This window comes from Sciurus carolinensis, chromosome X (genome assembly GCF_902686445.1).
Source record: "Sciurus carolinensis chromosome X, mSciCar1.2, whole genome shotgun sequence".
Classification (NCBI taxonomy): domain Eukaryota; kingdom Metazoa; phylum Chordata; class Mammalia; order Rodentia; family Sciuridae; genus Sciurus; species Sciurus carolinensis.
In genome coordinates this window covers 6,807,391-6,830,815 of record NC_062232.1, presented here as the reverse complement: position 1 = coordinate 6,830,815, position 23,425 = coordinate 6,807,391, and the positions used below count along the sequence as shown (strand labels likewise).

At 37.6% G+C, this 23,425-nt stretch overlaps 1 protein-coding gene across 3 annotated transcripts in view; it reads left to right on the top strand.

Annotated features, from left to right (window-relative positions):
* The window catches only part of Mid1 (midline 1), a 358,166-nt gene that overhangs the window by 316,879 nt on the left and 17,862 nt on the right, over positions 1-23,425 (top strand). For all 3 annotated transcript variants that reach the window (XM_047536731.1, XM_047536734.1, XM_047536733.1), the window contains exons 5-7: positions 8,510-8,658; positions 14,918-15,045; positions 19,768-19,911. In XM_047536731.1, coding sequence (XP_047392687.1) covers positions 8,510-8,658; positions 14,918-15,045; positions 19,768-19,911 — 421 coding nt within the window. The remainder of the gene's footprint in view (positions 1-8,509; positions 8,659-14,917; positions 15,046-19,767; positions 19,912-23,425) is intronic.

Here is a 23,425-nt window from a genome sequence, read left to right as displayed (position 1 = left end):
AATACTTATCCTTTTTATTTTACCCATTTCTCTGCCACATTTGAAGGATAATTTTTCTAAATATTTTAAAAATAGAAACATTCGTGGACTAAGAAATGCACGAGTTTCTATTATTACTTCTTATAGATGTGCTTTAATGAACTATATGCTTAAAACAAGTTAGAAAGTCTTAAATAAAACAATGGGATTGCAAGGACTAATGTAGTTACTTTTCTCTGTGTCCTACAAAATTTAACAAGTACCTTCCAATATTGTGCAATGTTTTAGATTGTTCTATGTATATTGAAAAGTATACATGTAAATTATAATGGTAATCAAAAATAAAAGTCAAGTTAAGTGATCTTGCAGCTGTTACGGTGAATTAACAGATTGACATGAAAATATTCCCTAGGCCAAGATGTCTCATAGGGACTGGAAGCTACTTTTCCCAACTTTCTGGCCGCCCAGTGGTCATGAGCACTGAGTGTCCACCTGGAATCCTTACAGGGTCCTTTTCCCTCCCTGTCATCATCGTGTACCACATGGTCACATATTTTAATTTCTTTCACCTTCTAGGTTCTGATATGCCTAGATGCCTGAGATACAGCCATAACTACTTATAATAATTAGTATGCATGGGAAAGATAATTTGCTATCTATACATGGCTGCTCTCAGGGATCAACTCTCAATACTTATATTAGTTTCTTTTCAATTTTTTTTAATTGTAAATTGGTAAATTGTCACTATATGTATTGTGGGGTAGAGGTGAGTTTATGGCTGATGAGCATGATGTGGATAATCAAATCAAGTTAATTAACATATCCATCACCTCATACTCATTTTTTTGTTGTATGAATATTTGAAATTTAATGTTTTAGCACTTTTGAAATGAATGCTACTTTATTATTTACTGTTCACCAAGCTGAGCAATATCTCTCAAACAAAGCTTATTACTCCTGTCAATGTTGAGGCTTGGAACTCTATTCATATTAGTTTCTAAATTACCATAACTTGGTGGCTTGAAACAATTCTGATTTATTATGTTAGTGTTGTAGAATTCAGAAGACCACAATCAGTCTCACTGGGTTAAAGTCATGGTTTTGGCAATGTTATTTCTTTTGGGGGACTCTGAGGCAGAATCCTTTTCTGAGCTCATTCAGGCTACTCTCATTCCTTGGCTCCATGATTCGCTCTGACCTCTGCTACTTCCTTCCATCTTCTTCACTGACTCAGGCCTCCCTGTTTTTCTCTTATAAAGACCTTGGCGATTATATTGGAATCTCCTACATAATCCAAGACAACCTTCCCATCTCAAATCCCTAATGTAATAATATACACAAAGTCCCTTTTGCTGTGTAAGGTAATGTATTCAAAGATTCCTGTGCACATCTTTGAGGATCCTGTATTCAGCCTGTAGTGACATTCGACTTTCCAGTCAGCATGCCTGCCTTTCCCTTGCATAGCTTAAACAATGACAGTTTGTCTCATGAACTAGATCACAGTGGTAAAGGATGTCCCCGTTTCAGCCATGGTGGTGCACACAGGGCATTCTTTTGTGCCCTCTCCCCACTCCAACCCCTTGACATTGATAGAGAACATAATAAAATAGAAAAGCAAAGAGAAATAGCTGATTGAAGTAAGATAAGCATCTTCATGGGGTAGAAATGGGACAAAAAGTGTAAAGTCATGACTGTGACTGACATAGGCTAGTGTCATTTGTTCTGGAAAAGGCTGAAGCAGGTATAGTTTCAACTCCCATGGCTAAATCATTCTTTTTAAAATATTTTTTTTAGTTGTACATGAACACAATACCTTTTTTTAAATTTATGTTTTATGTGGTGATGAGGATCAAACCCAGTGCCTCACACGTGCTAGGCAAGCGTTCTACCACTGAGCCACAACTGCAACCGCTAAGTAATTCTTGATGCTTTGGGGAAGATGATCTAGAAGTGCCCCAGATAGGACTGGGACTGAAGTCAGGCTCATTGCTTAATGCCACTGGCTTTCTAAGGCTTCTCAGTTCATTAAAAGGGAACTGAAAAAGATCATTGCCAACCTCTGCCTAGTGTCATAGCTTTTAACAAACTTCATGTCTGCGACTGTGCAATAAGTCAGTTGCTGGGTTGGGACCTGTGTCATGGCCTTTCTGATATTCCACCAAGCAGGAACCTCAGAAACAAAGAGATAAGATTCCTGAATGTCCTGCGGGCTAGGAGAGAGCAACTGTGAAACTGTCAAGATAAGGCAGCCTGATCAAGGAGGATGAAAAAGCAAAGAATCATACATGACTTCTCCCATTCAAAATTGAAGCTCAATTCCAAAGCAAATACAGGAATGTTAAATTTCTGAAAATACAGCTAAGAAAATCAGAAATTATCTTACTCCATAGGAAATTAGTTTTGTTGAAGAATACAAAAAAGTCTTTAAAACAAATAGTTTTAAAGTGTTTGAAAGAAATAAATGAAGGAAGAGATTTAAAAGAGTGAAGAAAAAACTGAAAAAGAAAACAAAAATAAAAGAAGAAAAAAAGCAAAGAAAAAGTGAAACCATGAAATAAGAAAAAATAATATCAAAGCAGCAACCTAGTAGTTTTGAAAGTAAATATATAGATACTTAAATTAGAAAGAAAACAGCTGCAAAAAAATTTGGAAACTGAGTTTTGGCATCCACCCAGGAAATTCCATAAATATAGGAAGGAACAAATGAAACTGAGTGGCATTAAAGCATGGCAGTTACCCATTGTTTCTGGACTCAAAAATTAGAAAGGTTGGGGTTGGGGAGATACCTCAGTCGGTAGAGTGCTTGCCTTGCAAGCACAAGGCCCTGGGTTCGATCCCCAGCACCGCAAAAAAAAAAAAAAATTAGAAAGGTGTATATATAATATATAAACTTCACATGGGACATTTTTTCAGTGGGGAGTATTGGGAATTGAACCCAGGGGTGCTTTACCTTTACCGCTGAGCTATATCCCCAACCTTTTTGGTGTTTTATTTTGAGACAGAGTTTCACTAGCCTGCTGAGGATCTCTCTGAGTTGCTAAAGCTGACCTTGAACTTGGCATTCCTTCTGCCTTAGCCTCCTGAGTCACAGGGATTGCAAGCATAGACCATCATGCCCAACGCATGGGACATTGACATTTTCTCTTTCTCTCTTTCTTTCTTTCTTCCTTTCTTCTTTCTTTCTTTTTTGTGCTGGGGTTCAACCCAGGGGTGCTCAACCACTTAGCCACATCCCCATCCCTTTTTATTTATTTATTTATTTTTTTTTGAGACAGAGTCACACTAAGTTGCTTAGGGCCTTGCTAAGTTTCTGAGGCTGACCTCAAACTTGCAATCCTCCTGCCTCAGACCCCCAAGTATCTAGGGTTATATTTCTTCTTTTAATGTCACATACTTGGTTGGAAAGGAAGTGAATTTTAAAGACCAAACACCAAATAACCCCTCCTCTAAGACCACACAATGAAACTAATTAGATACCATCAGCAATGAAAATAATGGTGTTTTTTTTTTTATTTATAATGTTTGGAGACTTTATGATGTACTCATAAATACATTTTCAATACAACTTTTTAAACTTTAGAAATCCACCACGATGAGGGCTGGGGATGTGGTTCAGTGGTAGAGTGAGGCATGCGTGAGGTCCTTGGTTCAATCTCTAGCACCACAGAAATGAACTGCAATGAAAGGCCGTATGTCATAAACAATAAGCAGCCAAAAGTTATTTGAATGCAAAGTGATTGCCTTCGATTCTTTACAAAAGGCAAAGAAAACATATTGAAAGAAATGAGCTTTCAAATCAAGTTAGAACAATCACAACTGAATAAGGTGAATGAAACCAGAGGAAAGAAAATAACATAGGAAAAGAACATTAAAATTAAAAAACCCGCCATTCCCCAAAAAAAGGAGTCAGCTAAGTACAACCCATAACCTAACTCTGAAACACCTGTGAGTAAAAATGAGTTCCCCCCATTCTTAAAAGGTTGCTTACAAAAATAAAAACAAAAATGTATATATGATACAGTATGTAGTCTCTCAAGCCTAAAATAATGACATTATTTTAACTACATTTTAATTGAAACTATGTATATAATCTTAGGCTAAGAAGGATTTCTGAGACAAAACATTTAATCAATAAATCATAAATCAAAGACTAAAAACGTTGGAAAAAATCACCTGTCCAAGAGAAAACTTCATAACACTAGGAACCTCCAAAAAGGTACTGGAATTTGTTAGGTACCAGCATACTATTTCATGGAAATATACATATTGAAAAAAATTTCAAATTTGCCCTTTAAATGTGTGCAGTGTTGTGTCAGTTATCTAAATAAAGTTGTTTATAAGACCCAAATTGTTTATTATAAAATGAAAGTCTTCAGAAATTATAATTAATGAACTAGAGTGATATGAATTAGCATACCCCCAATTCTATATGTGGTTTAGACACAAGTGTCTGAGAGTACTTGGGTGAGCAGCTCTGAATTCAGAAGCTCTTTTCTCTTAGAGAGATGTGAATGAGGTTAGAAAGGGCCACACAGGTTAGAAAGGGTCATTAGTGCCATTTATGATACTACCTCCTCTTGAAAACTTTGATGCTGGTATGATGAAAATATTGAGATTTGGTAGTACATACAGGATAGTTCATTATATTATTTCAAAATTTTTCTGTATGTTTAAGACTGTACACTTTTTGAAAAGTAAAGTATCCATTTGCTTGGGGCCATTATCTCAGCAGGCAGTACTATGTGGCAGATGCTACTGGAAAGGAGGAAGGCTTTGATGCATGAGCAAGGACTAGTTGACTCCAAAGCCTGGGATACACAGTGACCTGAGTCCCTGGTCAGCTTATATTGTATCATAAGCATGTTTCTAAGAGGAAGGGTGGGGAGGCCAACACCCTGGAAATCTGAGGTGCCAGGCAGAGAGGGCATGTGTAGGCCTGGGGCCCTCTGTGGGGTGGGTCCCTGCAGCCCAGGGCAGTTGCAGGGCGGTCTGGGCACTGAGTCAGGAGCAGGGACAGTGGGGCCCTCTGACAAGTACTTGGAAATGGAAAGGTGGAGGAAGTTGCCAGCAGGTGATGGTGGAGCACAAAGTACATACTGCTGATTTTTGCTCTTAGACAGAGCTCCAAAGCCTGTATGGGTGCATACACTGCAGAATCTAGAGCCACATGACTCCCTGAGAAAGATACAATGCTGCCACTTCTACTCAGCAGTTGGGGACACATTTGTTGTCAACACACAAGGATCTGACAATAAACTCCCAAGGAAGTGAGTTCATCTTTCAACGTGCAAATACAGGCCCCTTCTATATACTCAAATTCTCCATAATTTAAGAGAATTAACTCAGACTAAATGGCCATACTGTCTGTGGCCTTAAAAATGTGCTAAGTCTAGGTCTCATGGTCAATTCAGGTAGTCCTGTTAACTGAGAGGACTTGCTGTTTGCATATAACTGTTTTGGGGTGTGTATCCTATCAATATACAAAAGCACATACAAAATTAACTTAAAGTGCATTTAAAGCAAAATAAGTCTGCTTTTAAAAGAGTGTGCAAGTTATAATAAACCAAAATTAGAAAGATATCAACAGGCTTATGTTTGCTAAAAGGAGATTCTAATAGGCAGAATATTTCCATGATGAGTATAGAAAGAAATTCAGAAGTTACAATGTGAAAGTCTCACATTTTAAAGGCAAAAGGAACAGAGTCAGCTAAAAACTTTCCCCTGTGGCATTGATACATACATATGTAGAATCTTATATGTCATGGTCTAACATATCTTTTATTATCAGATTTTATTTATCTTGTCAGATTTCTAAAATAGCATATTAAAAGTATTGTCTAATGAAAAACTAAGTATTTTGCTCAGTGTTCCATGTTAGAATTTTAAGTGCCGTAGCATGTAGGACAGGGTTTCAAAATGGGTTTGAGTCAGGACCATCTGACCAGAATCATTTACACCAGGAGTTCGTCAACTTTTTCTGTGAAGGGCTAATAAATACTTTTGGCTTTACCATGTAGTCTGTGTTGCAACAACTCACTTCTGGCAATGTTGTAACATGAAAGCAGTCACAGATGATTCCTAGACAAAAGAATGTGACAGTGTGCCAATAAAACTTTATTTACACAGTCTTGATGCTGGATTTGATCCACACACCACAATTTGTGAACACCTAACTCTGAACAATGTTTTCCATTTCTCATTTTTATAATGTAACCCACAACAAGAAATACAGATGACATCACAATCTAGTGCACACGATTGTGCACGAAAAACATTTTGGAAAATGCAACTTGCCTTTTCTACCAGGAATGCACTCTGCTATTTTCTTCTCTTCTATTTTATTTTTTCATGTTAGTCATGACCATACTAATGATTCATCTCATGCTTATTAATAAACCTTAATTGTTTATTAAAATGTGAATTCCTGCACCTCTGCCAATTACAATTCCTTAACTAAAATATTGGAGGATGTGCCTAAACATCTACAGTTTTTCTTTGAAAAACTCTTTCTTTTGCACACTGCTTGAGAAGCTCTGATCCACGTATATCAGATGGAATTCTGCACTTACATATAACTAAGGTTAGCCCCAATTTGTTCTCTGTAGAACATTCTGATATTTTCATAAGAGGTTCTTATTTTGTTTTGTTTCCATTTGTGCATGATTTTGGGCATTTTCTTCCTTTTCCTCTTTTGTCATTTTTAATTTCCAGTATCATGATAGAAGAAGAAAAAGATGAAATGTCAGTGCAGTCATTCACATTTGTAATTTGTGTCATCTACTAGTCATATCAAGTGAATAATGATTGGCATGAAACTATTCTAGGGAACACTTCAACTTTGTTTTCTTTCGTTAGATCTGTACTAAATATCTTCTCTTTTGCCATGTAGTTTAAATTATTCTGTATGTTGTGTAATTAAGTATTCCATCCACTTGGTTTATTCTAACCACTGTAAGTTATTTTTCCTCCTGGAATTTTTCTTACTTTTGACAGTTTCTAATAAGTGTGTTCTAAAAACCTGAGTTGAAGTGGATGCTTTGTTGGCTTTGCCTGTGGATATAATGATGACAAGAGCTAAATTTCTATTTGGTATAAAATAAGTGTCATTTTATTCAATCAACCCAAGTACACAGATAATCTACTGGGGACAATAAGCACAATCATAATGTTATGTCTTTTACCAGGCTCAAGATCCCATACTATTTGCCCCAAAGTTTTGATATTTCAATCTTTGACTCTTTACTTTCAGGAATTTTTCTCACCCTTGACTAAATCTTGTGCCTGCTGCCTCTCAATTCAGCATGAATTTCCTTTGTTTGCTGTAGTCCATACTTGGAATTGGACATTCCTTAGAGACGTCAAGTTCTGACATCTCTTTCCTTCCTTTTCTTCGATTAGAGTTGTCCGGGGATGATAATGATGACTTGGAGAAAGAAGGAATTTCTTGGAGTTAGCAGGAATTCTGGAGGGAGCCTGAGCCAGCCTTGTCTGTAAGACAGATTAACCGGCCTCCTCCCTACCCTTTCACCCAAGGCTATTTTCCATTCCGGAATTATCATAAAGCCAGCCAAAATCTGTCCCCCAGTGTATAGATGGGGGCACTAGGCACACGGCAATTCCAATTAGTGGTCTAATTTTAACTTGGCTTCTGGCCAGAGGGCTTCATCTCACAGCACATTTCAAACACCAGAGTGACGGTCAAGTGGGTTACATTGGACTTATCTTGGCCTGCCTGGGAGGTTATGGTCAATTACGTTTGAGAGTCATTTTCAAGCAAGACAGAATCAGGAATTGGAATGGAGGTTGTGAAGCAAATATGCATTTTTATCCCAACTGGGAAATGCTTATCAAAATAGTTCTTAGTTATCAAGTAAGCACAAAGTGCCTGGAAATGACGTTCCCAGTAAGGGGAAATGGCCCAGCTGTGCTTTTTTTGGCTTTCTCTCATCTGCTCAACAGGAAAAATATTAATCAATGGGAAAAATGCTCCCTTTCTGTTAATTTAATACATGAGTTTGAGGTAGAGTAGGAAATAGTAATACCTAATGCATTTACATCACAATTTTATTACATGAATACAAAGAAGTGTCTAGAAAATGATTTTTGCCAAAGTCTCAAGTTTGCACCTATAGAGCTGTTTTGTTTTCTTAATGGCATAGATGAAAACCTGAGTTCCCTATGTTCTTAGAGTAATTGTGTGGAATAGTGGAGGGAAGAGGTCTGATGACCCTTTGTAATTTGCTAGTGGGTGACACCTTTTTTTCCCATCAACAGGGAAGCAATTAGCAATTCAGTGTTTCCTCATAAAATGAATTAGCAACAGTTCTCCAAGAAGAGAAAGTATATCTCTGACAAGAGTCCCCTGACTGGGCTTTACCGGATTTTGATGTCTCTATGCTTACTTTTGAACTTTTATGGAAGGATGGCTTACATACAACAGAGCACACACTTTACAGTGGACCAGCCCGGTACCTTTTCACTGAAGGTATGCACCGTGTAACCCTCTGTGTCCTTGCCTCTTTTGTTCAAGGTGATGAGGCTTCGCAAACTAGCTCAGCAGATTGCAAACTGCAAACAGTGCATTGAGCGGTCGGCATCTCTCATCTCCCAAGCAGAACATTCTCTGAAGGAGAATGATCATGCCCGTTTTCTACAGACTGCTAAGAATATCACTGAGAGGTGAGTTCCAGGGGGCCGGTGGGAGGTACCTGGGCTGCTGGTCCCTTGTATCTGGAATGTGATTGGTTCGGGTTACTCCTCAGTGCTTTTGTTTTCATTTTCAAGGTTGAGGACCAGAGACAATAGAGATTTCAAGCTGTTTCCTCCAGCTAAAGATGTTTCTCTTTGACATGTTACAGTCCTTTCAGTGTTCAAGGTCTTTGAAACAAGAGTCCACCAGTTAGAAAGAATAAAATCAACCTGCTTCTTGAGGGGGACCTTATGATAGTACATGAACAGCATTTATTGTGAATCTTAGTCTCTATCTTATAGTACACTTGGTAACAAAGAAACAAAAGGAAGGGAGAAGCATAAAAGGGGATCTTTTCTTCTATTGCACTGTTCATCATCTGTCTTAAAAAAACCTTGCACAGGTGGCAGTCTTTGAGGCCTGTTTTTACTTGGTTCAGAAACTTGACCTCACCTGAAAAGGTCAAGGCTGACTCACGTAGAAGAGAAAGGGCCAAACAGTCAACTTCATCCTGCCTTCTTTTCAAATCCCTTGTATTCCAGGGGAGGGAACTTTAAAGTGATGTTATCTCAATGGTCAGCAAGGCGGTGAAACTAGCAAGGATGAGTATTCCTTTAGTACACCTACTCAATTATCATAAAAATTACTCATCTCCATGGATGGCAAGCAAACACTCTAGTAATTCTGTTGGATCCAGAAATGCTCTGGGCTGGACTGGCTACAACCAATGCCATGTAATGACATTTCTGAGCAATGTAAATGCCCTTGACTTTTCATCCATTCTTGTTTTCAGAGGTAACTGCCCTTTATGTAAAATTAAAATAGAATCCTGTCACTAAAATAACCCAGAGAGTTTATTCATGCTGGTGTTTTTTCCAAAACAGGGATTAGCAAACTTTTTCTGTAAAGGATCTGAGAATAGGTATTTTTGGATTTGCAGGTCTCAGTTACAACTACTAAACCCTGCCAGTTTAACTCCATAACAGCCAGACATAGTATGGAAACAAATGGGTATGGCTGTGTGCCAATAAAACCATTTACCAAACAGGCTACAGGTTCTGTTTTGCCAGCCCATGGCTTGGGGGGGGGGCATGCTCACCATTTTGCAACTTGATTTCTTCAAAGGAGAAAGGAGGCTAACATTTATTAAGTGCTTGCATGTGTTGAGCATTGTGCTAATTCTCAAAATATCTAGAGGTAAGCATTGACATTTCCATTTTCATTGTTCTTTAAGATCAGAGAACAGTATTTTTACAACTCTGATCTATTACTCAGCCAGCTTCACTGTGTTATTTTTTATATTTGGGAAGAATTCTTTTTGCAGCTGGTTAGATATGTATCTCTTCTAAAAGACATGTATAACAGCTGGCTATTATCCATTTTCTGTCCTCCTCACTGTGCGAGCCCAGTTTTTTGTTTCTGACTCCTAGGTTCCAAGTATTTAATTGTTTGCACTGCTGTCATCTGAACCATATCCAACAGCTCATTCTTCTTCCTAAAGTTAAAAACTTTAAATGGCACTAATTCCAATATACTGAGGACACTCTATTATGGATAGCATTTACACTTAGGTCAGGATTCCCAACTGGGATCCAAAAGTCCATTTCTCTACCTGGGAGATAACCAGATGATGTGGCTACTCTGAACTGCATTCCTCAGCAAATTCTTACCTGGCCTACCAGTTGGGTGAGAAGTGGCCCTGGAACAGTGATGCTGAAAGACCAGCATTTGAAGCCTATCATAAGCACATGAATGGGTACATGAATGCCCACATTTGATTGCCTTCCATTCTTGTGGGACATGTCAGGTCCCATTCAGCTCCATTGTAAACAAGCCCATCTCATCAGAAATGGAAACATAACTTTAATTTCTTTTTCCACAAAGAATATGCTTCCCTAGAGTTTGAGTCCACAGTGCCTATAAAAATGTGCTGGAAGCCCTTGTCCCTGTTTCTGCAATCTCCTCTCTTCCCCTCTCTCATTTATCAATGTCCTTGGTTAATTTCCAAGGCTTTTTCTTTGAAGTAGCTGTGATGTGGTAAAAGGGTGTTTGGCTTGGATAAAGAATGGGGATCCTGAGTTCAAATCCTAGTACTACCCCTGTTTAAATGTGGTTCTTTGAGCCCTTTTGTACTTGGAAAATGGTTCATATTAGCTATTCTTATTGTGATAATGTTGTTGAAGTCTTAAGCAGAACGTGTCTTAAGCATCATAGACACTACGTCAATGCTACCTGGATGTATACTTTCATATTTTGATGTCAGTTGAGCCCTCCTGGTATGTCTTTATTCCAATGCTACTCTGTCTAGCTACCTCTGTTCTTCAACCTGCTGTTTAACATGCCTCTTTACAACATGACTTCTGATTTTGTCTTCTATTGTGTCTGTCTTGGGTTTTGCCTCGCAAATACTTCCAAATCATCTTCATTCTTCTGTCAAGTATGGCACCCAAAATAAACTTTAAATCCTGTAGGCATTCTTAAAATGAGACTTATATGAGGTTTTTCCTCCCTCATTACTTCAGTTAAAGTAGATGTTCTCCTATAAGCTAAATCAAAACTACAAAGTTTTCCAATTCAGAATCATTAAAAAAAAAACATAAGAGAGCCATAAGCTTTACATTGTAGGAGATGCATATGCTTTGGAATTAACTATTTGGCACTGTGCTAATTGCTTAGTAATTATGGATGGCACTGGAGCCACTCATTAACACTTCTGAGTCTAATTTTGCTTATGTGTTCCAAGTGGTCAGGAATCTCAGCCAGCTTGTTTTGGCTATTATAGCCCCAGCACATTGCAAACTGCCCCATGTGAATGAATGAGTGAATGAAAGAATGATGTGTAAACAGTCGCTGTAAGCATAAAATGAAATAGCATGGTAAAAGCATTAGTCCAGTTCCTATTACAAAGTGAACATGCAATAAGTGCTAATCCCCTTCCTCCCACTCACTAGATGAATGCAAATAGAATGTATGACATACTACATTCTCAAGATTCACTAATACATACGACTTTGATGTGATTGTGCATGCACCTTTTAACATTATGCTAAATGAGCAAAACTATTTGCTAAATTCAGGCATAAGAAAGTTGATTTACTGTTTGTAAAGAATCTAAAATTAAAATCACAAATTATGTGTATCAAAAGGATGGTGAAAAGAAAATTCCCTCTGAACAGAATCCTTTTTTCAGAACACATAGAAGTTCTCCAATACCAAGGTGATCACTCAGTTCCTTACTGCCACAGACAGCTCAAGAATTTGTCAGACTTTTCCAGAATATAAAGATAAGGACTCCATTTGTCAAATCTGGAAAGAATTTGCTTAGTTCTAAAAATTAGAGCATATCTCATGCATGGGCTTCGAAGTGTATTTGCAGGGTGTTGAGAGGTATTATGACAATAGCAAGGTTACAAAGCCAAATGTGTTTGGGAATTCTTGAACTGACCAAAGTAGAACATACTGTCTTACTGTGAGACCTCACTGGGTTTTACCATGGTGATGTGCATTGTTAGGCAGAAGCCCTGTGAACTGTTTAGTTCTAGACACATCCACCTTCTGGAAAACTGGCCCCATGTGGTTACTAACAACTGAGTGTCATGGAGATTAGGGACATCAAAGCAGAAATAGAAATAGAAAGTAATGTGCAACTCACCTCCTAAGCATTATGATAGAACACAAGGCCTTTGCTCCAAAATATCAAGAAGAGCTTAACACACACCCCTACGTATGCATGTGTACATGTGTGTATGTGCTAGGACTTTAAGGACTTTAAAGAACTGAGGAAGTGGCACAGCCTGAATGGCCCTAGTGAATGTTGGCAGTTTATCTAAAAGGCCAGAAGATGGGTATTAAGGATTTGAGAAATAAAAACATGACCTACAATATTGAATTTGGCAGATTTCCTCTTTGTCATTCCAATTAAAAATTTGAAATTGTTGCCAAAGATAAGTACCTTTCCTTCTTCCATCAAGAAAAAAAAAAAAAAAAAAACCATGTAGGTGTTAGAAGCTGCAGTGATCTCCAAAGCTTCTTGCTGTCAGTCTTTGCCTCCCAGGCTAGACACTTTTATCTTTTTGGTTCCCACCATCTAGATGACAGCTGTTTTAAGCATGTCACTGGACAAAAACATGTTTTATTTAATTGTTTGTTGGCCATAGGACCAGGAGAAACTTGGGAACGAAGTCTATTTGGGATGAGCCTGAACAAGTGGCTTCAGCCATTGAGCAGGGAAAATCTCAAAGCCAGATTATCGGTGTTCAGAGCAATCTCAAACCTGCTTAGCACAAATGGTGCCATTGGGGAGCAGCAAAGCAGTGCAATCAGAAGTTTAGTGCTTGTTTGCTGGTAGCTCGGTGCAGTTTTCCCCATTAGAGGTTACAAAACAGGATAAATTAGAGATTTTTCCTTTGAAATACCTTTTTGAGGAGTACCAATAGAATAATAGCAGATCTTTTAACTTTTCTTATTGATGCAGAGTTTGGACTCTTCGGTATGTGACAAATTTTAAGGACATTATAAATGATTATTGACTATTTATTGAAAGTAATTTGACTAGCAAGCACCCCGATACACACCAGTCTAAATTAACAGCTGTTGGTATCAATAATTAGCGTAATTCCCTTAGGTGGAATATTTAGTCATCAAAATCATACAACCCTGCTATTCGCTGCCTTTGGTGACCCCATGAGGAAGTGAAGTTAGGTTCTCCACCCTCATTCATATACTTGAAACTTTCTAGCATTTATGCCTTTTCAGACTTAGTTCATCCATGGATTCCGATAACATTCCAATTACGATATTACTGATTAACCTCTCTCCTTCCTATTTAACACTGAAAATATGCCAGAGATGCAACTGTAGAAACTATATTTCCAAGAATATTGAGCATTTTACAAGTGTATTCTTTTTATTGAGATAAAATTCACATTATGTAAAATTAACCATTTTAAAGTATACGATTTAATGGATCTGCCTATTCTGGACATTTCATGCAAATAGATCATACAGTATGTGACCTTTTGTGTCCAGCTTTTTTAAGCGCAATGTTTTTAAGGTTGATCCATGTTGTAGATGTGTCAGCATTTCATTCCTTTTTTTAAGACCAAACAGTATTCCTCACAAGGCCATAACACTTGGTGTAACTTGGTTGAAAAATTTCTAGATTAAGTGGAAGAATACAGACTCAAAACTTTTCCTGGATGCTGCCAGCTAGCTTCATGGCCTAGTACAAATGAGCATCAATTATATTTATTTGAAAATAAGTAACTAGATTAAGAGTTAAATCATTTTAAATTTGTTTCTCTGCACAAAAACTCCCAGTTCACTGATGTTTACAGAATTTAACAAAACACCTAACTCAGCAAAATCACAAGTCAAGCTTGGTTTGATAGCTCAGAGGTATTATACTTCAGGTCACAATTTTCTTGGTTTTAAGAGAATCACTTGCATTTTGAACCAGGTAAAATGTTCTGCTATTAATATCTGAACTTTACAAATCAATTTCAGGGCACATAGGCAACTGATACACAGCAATTCCTTCCTTGCTCTATAGTTCATACACAAGAACTCTAACCAGAAAGCCTAAGTGAGAAGGAGAAACAGTGCATCCACAGGGGGAATTTGTGAGAAAACTCATGAATATTTTCCATGGCATCTGCTGGGAATATGTTGCAAAAAAATGAATACAGGGAGAATGAAAACGAGCCAGACAAAAACTTTTTTTTTTAGTGTTTATTTTAGAGAGAGGCTAGTAATTGATTAAACTAATCCAATATCTGGAAACATTCTTTTTTAATCTTCACTTTGCCTTTTATGCAGTTTGAAATTTTGGAGACTCCCCTTTGAAGTAGAGCAGGGGCACGTCTGAAAGGAACAAACAGCTTCCCAGACAGATGTGTGAAGAACTGCCTGAAGCAATGTGCTTCTTGCTCGGGTTAGATGTGATGGGGCCAGGCTGTTAAATACACAGCAACATGAAATATGAATATTCTTTCACCTCCACAGGGGAATTTTTTTTCTGATAGTAAAAAGGAAGAGGTGGAAGCCTTTCTGTTGTGTTTCCCAGTTCCTTTGCTTTTTCTTTAAACTTGCATTCAATTTCTTTGTGTTACTGTGTTGTGCCATCCAGATTCTTCTGAAGTCACTTTCAAAAGAATGGTTTTTCTTTTCCTCTTATTTTGAAAAATTCCTCCATAGTGATGGTGAAAGCCATCTTGACATCTCTAAAAAGTTGTTTTGTTTAAATTACAGAGTCTCCATGGCAACTGCATCCTCTCAGGTCCTAATTCCTGAAATCAACCTCAATGACACATTTGACACCTTTGCCTTAGATTTTTCCCGAGAGAAGAAATTGCTGGAGTGTCTGGATTACCTTACAGGTATTATCTTTTGTGTTCTCTTTAATATTGTGTACCTTCAGTGATACACTTTGCCATAAGGTCAGTGATTCCCTGAAAACTGGAGGTGTGTGCTTTTGACATAGGAGTGTTGTTCCCAGGAACAATTTCTGTGCACTCTGTTTCACAACCAAAACAACAGAGCCCAAGACTTAATTGAAGTCAGGAGATAAAAGAGAATGTCAACCATTAAAAGCATATTTACCACCATTTCCCTCACTCTTTTATAAGTATGTTTTATTTCATGTTAGAAAGGCATCTGACTCTCCCAGGATGTTAGCAGTGAAAAAATTAGCAAATAACAAACTAGGTATCCACCCTGTTCCAGCTTTTTGTATTTGCCACCTTATGTTAATCTTCACAATATTGAATTTAAGTAAAGTGAAATAATCCTCATTTTAGACATGATGGTAGTCAGCCATCTTGCTGGAGCTCTGATAGTGAGGGAGTAGGAAAATTACAGTTTGGCTCAGGTCTGTACAGATGCCTAAAACCTTTGCTTTTTCCAATAAAATAGTAAGTGAATTTCAGGGGCTGGGATGTAGGTTAGTGGTAAAGCTTTTGTCTCACATGCATGAAGCCCTCAGTTCAGGTCCCAGCACTGAAAAAGAAAAGATCCCCCTCCCCCAAAAACAGACCAAATTTCATCTTGTCAAATGTCTGCATGGCAAATTTTTGGTCAAGCTTAGAAAACAACAACTAAAGGAAAAAAAAAACTAAGTCTTTTCCTATTCTTAGCAGTACATCTAAACTTTCTTTGCTATTGTGCTTCTAACACAGAAATTAAGAGAACACTGGTGAAAAGAATATGGACTATTCAGACAACCTTATTTGTGTTAGCCAAAGCCACCAGGGTCTATGCCTTCAGGAAAACACAATGTACACAGTGAAGCCAGATGTGTACTGCACTTAGGACATGTGGCCTTCCAGAAACCACATCCCTAACTGAGCCTGGTGTCAGTTTCTTAACTCCAATCCTGTGTGTGCATGTTTGTGGGAAAGTGGTCTAGAAAGGTGGAGAAGGAGAGAGGGAACATTGTATAGTGTTTGTTTTTATAGACTGTGGGTAGAAAGCTAGGAGTTCTATATTCAAGGAGCATTATACCTGGCAGATCAGAGTTTTTCCTTGTGTAAACCCAAGATGCTGTTTTTAGCCTTTCTTCTGCATTTGCAAGGAAGTCAAGTCATCACACAAGTATCCCTTTATTTTATGTAATTCTCTTACAAACTACCATTCCTATGAAAGAAGAAAGAAATCAACTTAAAAGAACGTTTGCAATAAGGAACCAAACTTGGTTTCAAGTATTTATGAATACAGTGTCCTCCATGTTTAGTTTTAATTCTGAGATTTATTTAAGCACACATCACCCAATAGAACAATGGTAGAAATGTTCTATATCTGTACTATTCAAAATATTAGACATTAGGCACATGGGACTATTGAAAATTTGAAATGTAGCTAGAGAATTGTTACTTTTATTAACTTTTTAGTTGAATTCAATTAGAATTCAAGCTGCCACTTGTAGCTCATGGCTACTGAACTGCTTTCAGCATGGTATTCTGGTCAAAATACCCTTTTTTCTCTTATATCATTTGGGAATGAGTTTGGTCTCAAGCAACAAAAAATTGAACTGACTTTTTCTGAACCCATCAAGGAGTGCTTGTATCAGAGAAACAGAATAGAGGCATACAGTTCAGGATTGGACAGTGGTTTGGTGATGACCTCAGGTATCAGATTTTTCTCTTTTCTGGCTCTAGGGTCTTCATTTTGTTGTTTTTTTTTTGGCCACATGGCTGCCATGTGACTTCCTCCAATCAATATGCTGAAGTTCTAAGCAAAAAGACAGGGACAGTAGGGGGATTGATGAGCAAAAAGCTCTGCCAGCCCAAGTTTCTCTGTTTATCAGATAAACAAAATCTTGCTCAAAAGACCCACCTAGCAAACTTTCAGTATGTCTTCTGGGCCAGATCCAAGTTGCAAGTTCATCCCCAAGGTTAGAGAAGAGTGGAAAGTTAAATATTTGCCTGGGCACATGGACATGTTGCCCCAGATCAGGGTCCCATTGATGAATATATCTTGCTCCTTTCCCAAAAATTAATAATATTTCAACAATGTATGTTCATTTTAATTTCTATAGGAATGCAAAAAGTATTGGTTAAAGGGGAAACTGAGTGGAATTGTAACATGCACACTGTATATCATGCCTATAGCTGTTTATGCCAAACTAAAGGCCATATGGGGTACCTGGTATTGTGCCTTCAGAGCTGTCAACCCCAAGTACAAATTCAGGCCATTTCTAGACATAACATCAATCCTGGTCATAACATATGATGCTTGGCTGATATTGCCAAGTCCAAATAGTTTATCAGACATTTATAAGCAGGAAGTGAAGTGTTTGTAGAGTATTAGCCCACCATTCCTTGTGTGGTGTTTGTGATGAAGGCAAGAAAATAACAGTTCTGGTACTGATTGTGTGAGTATTGAAATTGGCAGCATGCTGCTGTTCTCATTTACAGTAAATTGGGTATTGACTTTTCAAGACAAACCCATTGGGTTTACAATCAAAACAGGGTTAGCCTGCCTGGCTGTGAAAACAAGATTTTTTTCCCCTATGACATGCCTCTAAGTGGTATGTCAAGTTAATAACCTGTAGAGGTGACATTTCCTTCCTGATTGTGGCTACTGCCATGTGTCTCACAGCTACTTGCCTATTTTGAACTAACATTTTCTTTATATGTAATCACATATTACAATATAGAAAGAACAGAATTTTTCTACAATGGTTGATGGAGAAGTAATTTAGCAAACTGTTTAAATTATGAAAGTATATGTATTTCTTCACTGATCCATGTAGGGGTGATCCCACACCAACAGGACCACACAGACGATAATAAGCACATTTTACAATGCAGCTGGGTTTCTATGGAATGCATCTCCTGACTGGTGTTGGTTGATTCATGCACATCCAAGTCACACCCCATGATACTAAATTTCACATGTGGATACTTTGGGAGACAGGTGTAGAAATACATGTGTCAGAAAGAATGCTTTAAGGGTTACATAGAGCCATCTTAACACACAACTAATGCAGTACCTGCCACATTGTAGATGCTCAACAATGTTTGTGGAATTCAACAGCCACCAAGCAAAGCTAAGCTAATTGACTTAATACACCAGCCTTGCTTCTCATTACACTTGTCCTGGATATATTTCAGGTGCAAAATGAAGACTACTGAAACAGACTTCAAATTTGCCATTTCCATTAATTTTCTTCACTCTTTGGGTTTGTTTAGGACTCATTAATTCTAATCAAAATTTAGAGCAGGAAGAATTCTGCAACAGTGTAAGCAAAGGTTGCTCCTGATCTGTAGAATGAGAACATGTTTCTCCATTTGAAGTTAGGTTCTGGTACACAGAAGAGTAGAAATAAGGACCCTGGATCAATTCTCTAAAGCAAAACCCAGTTAACTTTGGCTGTAATAGGCCAGATGGTAGGTGTGTTAGGCTTGCAAGCCACATGATCACAACTACTCAACTTTGCTGTTGTGGGAAAGCAGCCACAGACAATACATGACTGAATGAGCCTGGCTGTGTTCCAATAAAACTTTATTTACAAAAACAGGCAGTGGGCCAAATTTGACCCACAACCATAGTTTGCCAACCTCCTCTCTAAAATATTATGACCAATTCAAAACACTCATTGCCTAGTCTTTTTCTTGCTCACATTCTCTTCTCATAAAACCAGTTACTGAAATCAATCTAGTGGAAGTCATTTAAAAATCATAGTTTTGGTAGGATTTAGACTTTTCTCCTCAAGAATGTGTTAAAGAAATAAAACAGCAGCCTTCCCAGTGATAAAGTTAACCAAATGCCAAGGAATCGTTTTCCTTATGAAAGGAAATATATTCTTAGGTACAATTGATTGTTAATCATGGTCTTCTACATTTGAAATATCACCTATAAATTGAGAAATGAAAAGAAAATATGTCTGTACCAATAACTTTTTTGAAAAGAGGACATAAAGATATCTAATAAAAGAAATGTACATATAATTATTTCACTCTGATTTGTTGTGAAATAACAAACATTAGCATTTTTCCTGTTGAATGCCTAAACATAAAAATATCTGGCACCAAGTAGATCAGTAGTTGCCAAAGTTTGGTTTACAGACCAAATCTAGCCCCTGCCTGCTTTTGTAGATAAAGTTTTATTGGAACCTGGTCATGCTTATTTGTTTACAAATTATTTACAGCTGCTTTTTGCCACAATGGCAGAGTTGAGTAGTTGGAATAGCAACTATCTCACCCATAAAGCCCAAAATATTTACCACTGGGCCATTTACTGAAAAAAAATTGCCAGTCAACCCCCTGCCCCAAATGAATAAAACTACAAAAGTTTATCTTGTCTACTTTTAAACACGTTTTAACATGTTTTCTTCATGCCAGGTATTGTCTGTTTAATCTCCTAAACATATTCCCATGATAACCTGACAAATCCATACTGGCTGGCTTTTGCCATATTACTTATTAAAAGTAAGAGCAGTAACCAGCCAACCGAATGTTTTTAGATTGAGGTCTCCATGTCAAGGATAGTAATCCTGATGGGCTTATTTTTTAAAGGCTTGCTTTAAGTCACACATCTCCAAGATGGAGATGAACCAGTGGAGTTTGGTTCTTTACTTATGAGTACTTTTGACCCCACAGCTCCCAACCCTCCCACAATCAGAGAAGAGCTCTGCACAGCTTCATATGACACAATCACTGTCCACTGGACCTCTGATGATGAATTCAGCGTGGTCTCCTACGAGCTTCAGTACACCATATTCACTGGGCAAGCCAATGTCGTTAGTGAGTATCTCATGGTCTATTTCCTTCTCTATTTTGTGGTTGTGTTCAGATGAATTGTATTTTGAAATTCAACATCAAAGGTAGACAAGGAAGGAAAGAATGCACAATATTTATTGGCTCGTCTTTCCTGATCAAGGACGTGATAGCACTCACTTATACTGCACTAGTAAAAATAGTTGACCAAATATTGATGAAAATTAATAACCTCCAGCAAACCACATGGATGAATCTCACAAACGTATTGTTATAGGAAAGAAGCAGGAAACAAAAGAATACGTGCAGTATGAGTCCATTTATCAATTTGTAACTTAAGGTCAAAATAAACTATTTCGCTTAAAGATGTATACATAGGTGTTAAAACTGTACTTAACAAGGTATGAGAGAGAGAATGACATCTCTGGGAATAAGCATATGGTGGTTCATGGGGTTGATGGCAATTTCTGAGTGATAATTACATGCTTTAGTCATTAAAACATTTGGTTTTATGTACTTATTTGGGTGTTATTTCACAATTTAAAAAAAGAGGAATTAATAAAATGAATAGCACTAAATACCTGTCCTGTGCAGAGCTAATTTGGTGCCATCACTTCAAATATTACTAACCAGCACTACCTAGGAAGAATCTCTTACCTTACCTTCAATACAGAGGGGTCCCTCTTTCATTGAAGCCTGTGTGATATTTGGCATCATGGACAATTTGAAGATCTCAAATTGCAGTAACTACTCAGATGAAATATAGGAAGCACTCCTACACCCAACAGTTATTTACCTTGAATTGAGGAAATGGTAAAGGATCAGAAGAAATGGTTTTGCAGGGGAGCATGTTTGAAACTTCTGTTGCAATGAAAAATAGAACATGTCAAAGTAGAATAGAATAGAATAGCAGTCACTTTTCAGCAAAGAAATGTTTTGAATAAATTTATATCAACTTAATATGCTTTTATTATATAAACCTTTTCTCTCTTAACTACACTGTTCTTTGCTAGCACAAGTAATTCTGAGGCACATGATGCTTAAAATAGAAATTAGATTTAGAATTAATTAAAACAGTGATGCAAAAAGACCCCAGCTTCTAAGTGACTCAAGTGTAAGTGCCCATATCATCTAGAGATTCCCCCTACATCCCAAGAGCCACTTTTCCCAGCTTCCTTTCCTTTCCCCCACCCTCTCACCTTCCTCCCCCTAATTGCTCTGCCTTGGAAATTTCAATTAAAATCTTCTCATTTTCCAAGAATGTGTAAGCTTTGAGTAGAAGGGGGAAAGCCATGAAATGTCATGTGAACGACAGCTTTGGAAAACTCAAAGTAAGTAAGAAATAGAAGCAGAAGTGTTGTGTGGGACAAGAAAGTCTTGAGAGAAGTTATGGTTAAAAGAAGTATTGGGGGAATGAGTGAATCCCCAGAAGCAAGCTAAGGGTATGGCAGAGAGGGGTGAATCTGCAGAGAAGAGAGTCTAGAGAGACAAAGTGGGGTGCCACACTGGGAGATCTTACCTGGTTAAGGCTTACTGGAGATTTTGGTGAGGAAGGGGAGATAGTGAAAATGAAGAGTGAGAACTAGAACCAAAACTCAAATCCATATCAGTCTGCTGCAGAAAGCACATGTTCTCAGTCATCAGTGACTGAATCCTAACTCACAAGCAGAGCTCAATTAAGAGGGTCCCCCAAAACATGCTGCACCATGTTTTGGTTTTCCTCTGTGGGCTTGAGAGTTTTGCAGGGCAGTGGTGTGCTCAGGTGTACAATTAGAAACTGACCCAGGAGCACTGTGGAGAGTATGGTGGAATAAGGCAAAACTAGAAGCAGAGACAGCAACTAGACATTTGGAGTAATGCACTGAGTCAGAACTAGTACTTCCAGAAAGACTTCTCTGATTCTGGCCCATTTCCCTGGAAACATCATTCTGCCCCCAGATATTTGAAGTGCTTTTTGAGGCAAGTCTGAGAAGCAATGCTGTGGCAACAGTTCAACATCATTTTATTCTCCTTCCAAGATTTTGAATGTTAATATCATTCCTAACCTCCAGGTGTATATGCACTGCTGCAAATCATGAAGTACTAATTCTCTAAAATCCCTTTGTGGATGTGCACACAATACACAGTTCTCCACTTTGGTTTTTTATTATCTTTCACTAAATATTAGTGTCTGAGAGATCATTCTATTTCTGCACAAATAAAGAATGGCTTCATTACTTTTTGAGGCAGTGTAGTCTCCTATCATAAAGATGGGTGCTAATTTATCCCATCTTCTATTGATGCATACTTACCTTGTTTCCAATCTTTTGCCCTTAAAAACATTGCCTCAATGAATATTCTTGAATATTTCTCTTTCACACATTGGGGAGTCTATCTTTAATATAATCTCTTGAGGTGCATTTGCTAGGAAAAAATTATTCGCATTTTAATTTTGGTTGACATTGCCAAATTGCCCTTCAGAGAGGTGACATGATTTTTAAATGCATTTTCCCAGCTGTATGAGCTTGTATTTCACCGATCTTAGACACATATGCCATGAATTTAACAGGAGAAATCTGATTTAAAGCAAGGTAAACATATAACATCTACACAATTACATAATAAATCTGAGACCTAACTTAACCAATATGGAGACTGTAACACGTTGACTGCTATATCATATGGAAGAGTAAACACAACAAAAAGAAGCAAGTAGAATTAATGTCTTTTTCATTTAAGGAATTTTTTCCCTTATGTTGTGTGGCAAATATTACTAGTGTATTAGGTAAACTAAACCAGATATTGCATCAAACATAATGAAGATGAAATTCAAAAGATGGTAGACTGATAAGTGAATAGTATAACCAGAAAACAAAAACATTTAGTCATTTTATATCAAAAAGGTGGTTCTTGACCCCGTGAGGAACATTGTTTTTCTCTTAAATCATTTTTTCTTGGTTCAGGAAAAACAATATCAGTTTCTACTGCCGTGAAATAAATTTCTCAAAACTTAGCAGCTTAAAACAATGCCATTTATTATTTCAGTTTCTATGGGTCAGGAATCAGGGCACATATGATCCGGTTCCTCTTCTTAGGGTTTTGTGAGGAAGAAACCAAGGTGTTGTCTGAGTTGCATTTTCATCTAGCAACTCAACTAAGGAAGAGTTTCTTTACTAGATTCCTGAGTTTGTTGGCAGAATTTGTTTTATTATTTATTTATTTATGGCAGCATGTTTCTTCAAGCCAGCAAGGGAGAGTCTGCTACTTCAAGTCTCTCACTTCTAAACTCATCTTTAAAGGACTCACCCAATTGAGTCACCCACCCAGAATAACCTCCCATTGATTAGCTCAAAGTAAACTGATTAGGGACCTTAAATTATATCTACAAACTCCCTTCACCTTTTCCATGTAATGTAATATAATCACAGGAGTAATACAGGTGACAGACCACTGCCATTGGTCATATTCTATAGTTTTGAAGTGGGTCATGAATCCTGTCATGAATATTAAGGAGTGGGAATCCTGTGGGCTACTAGATGGCAGGTACCACATTATATGATTA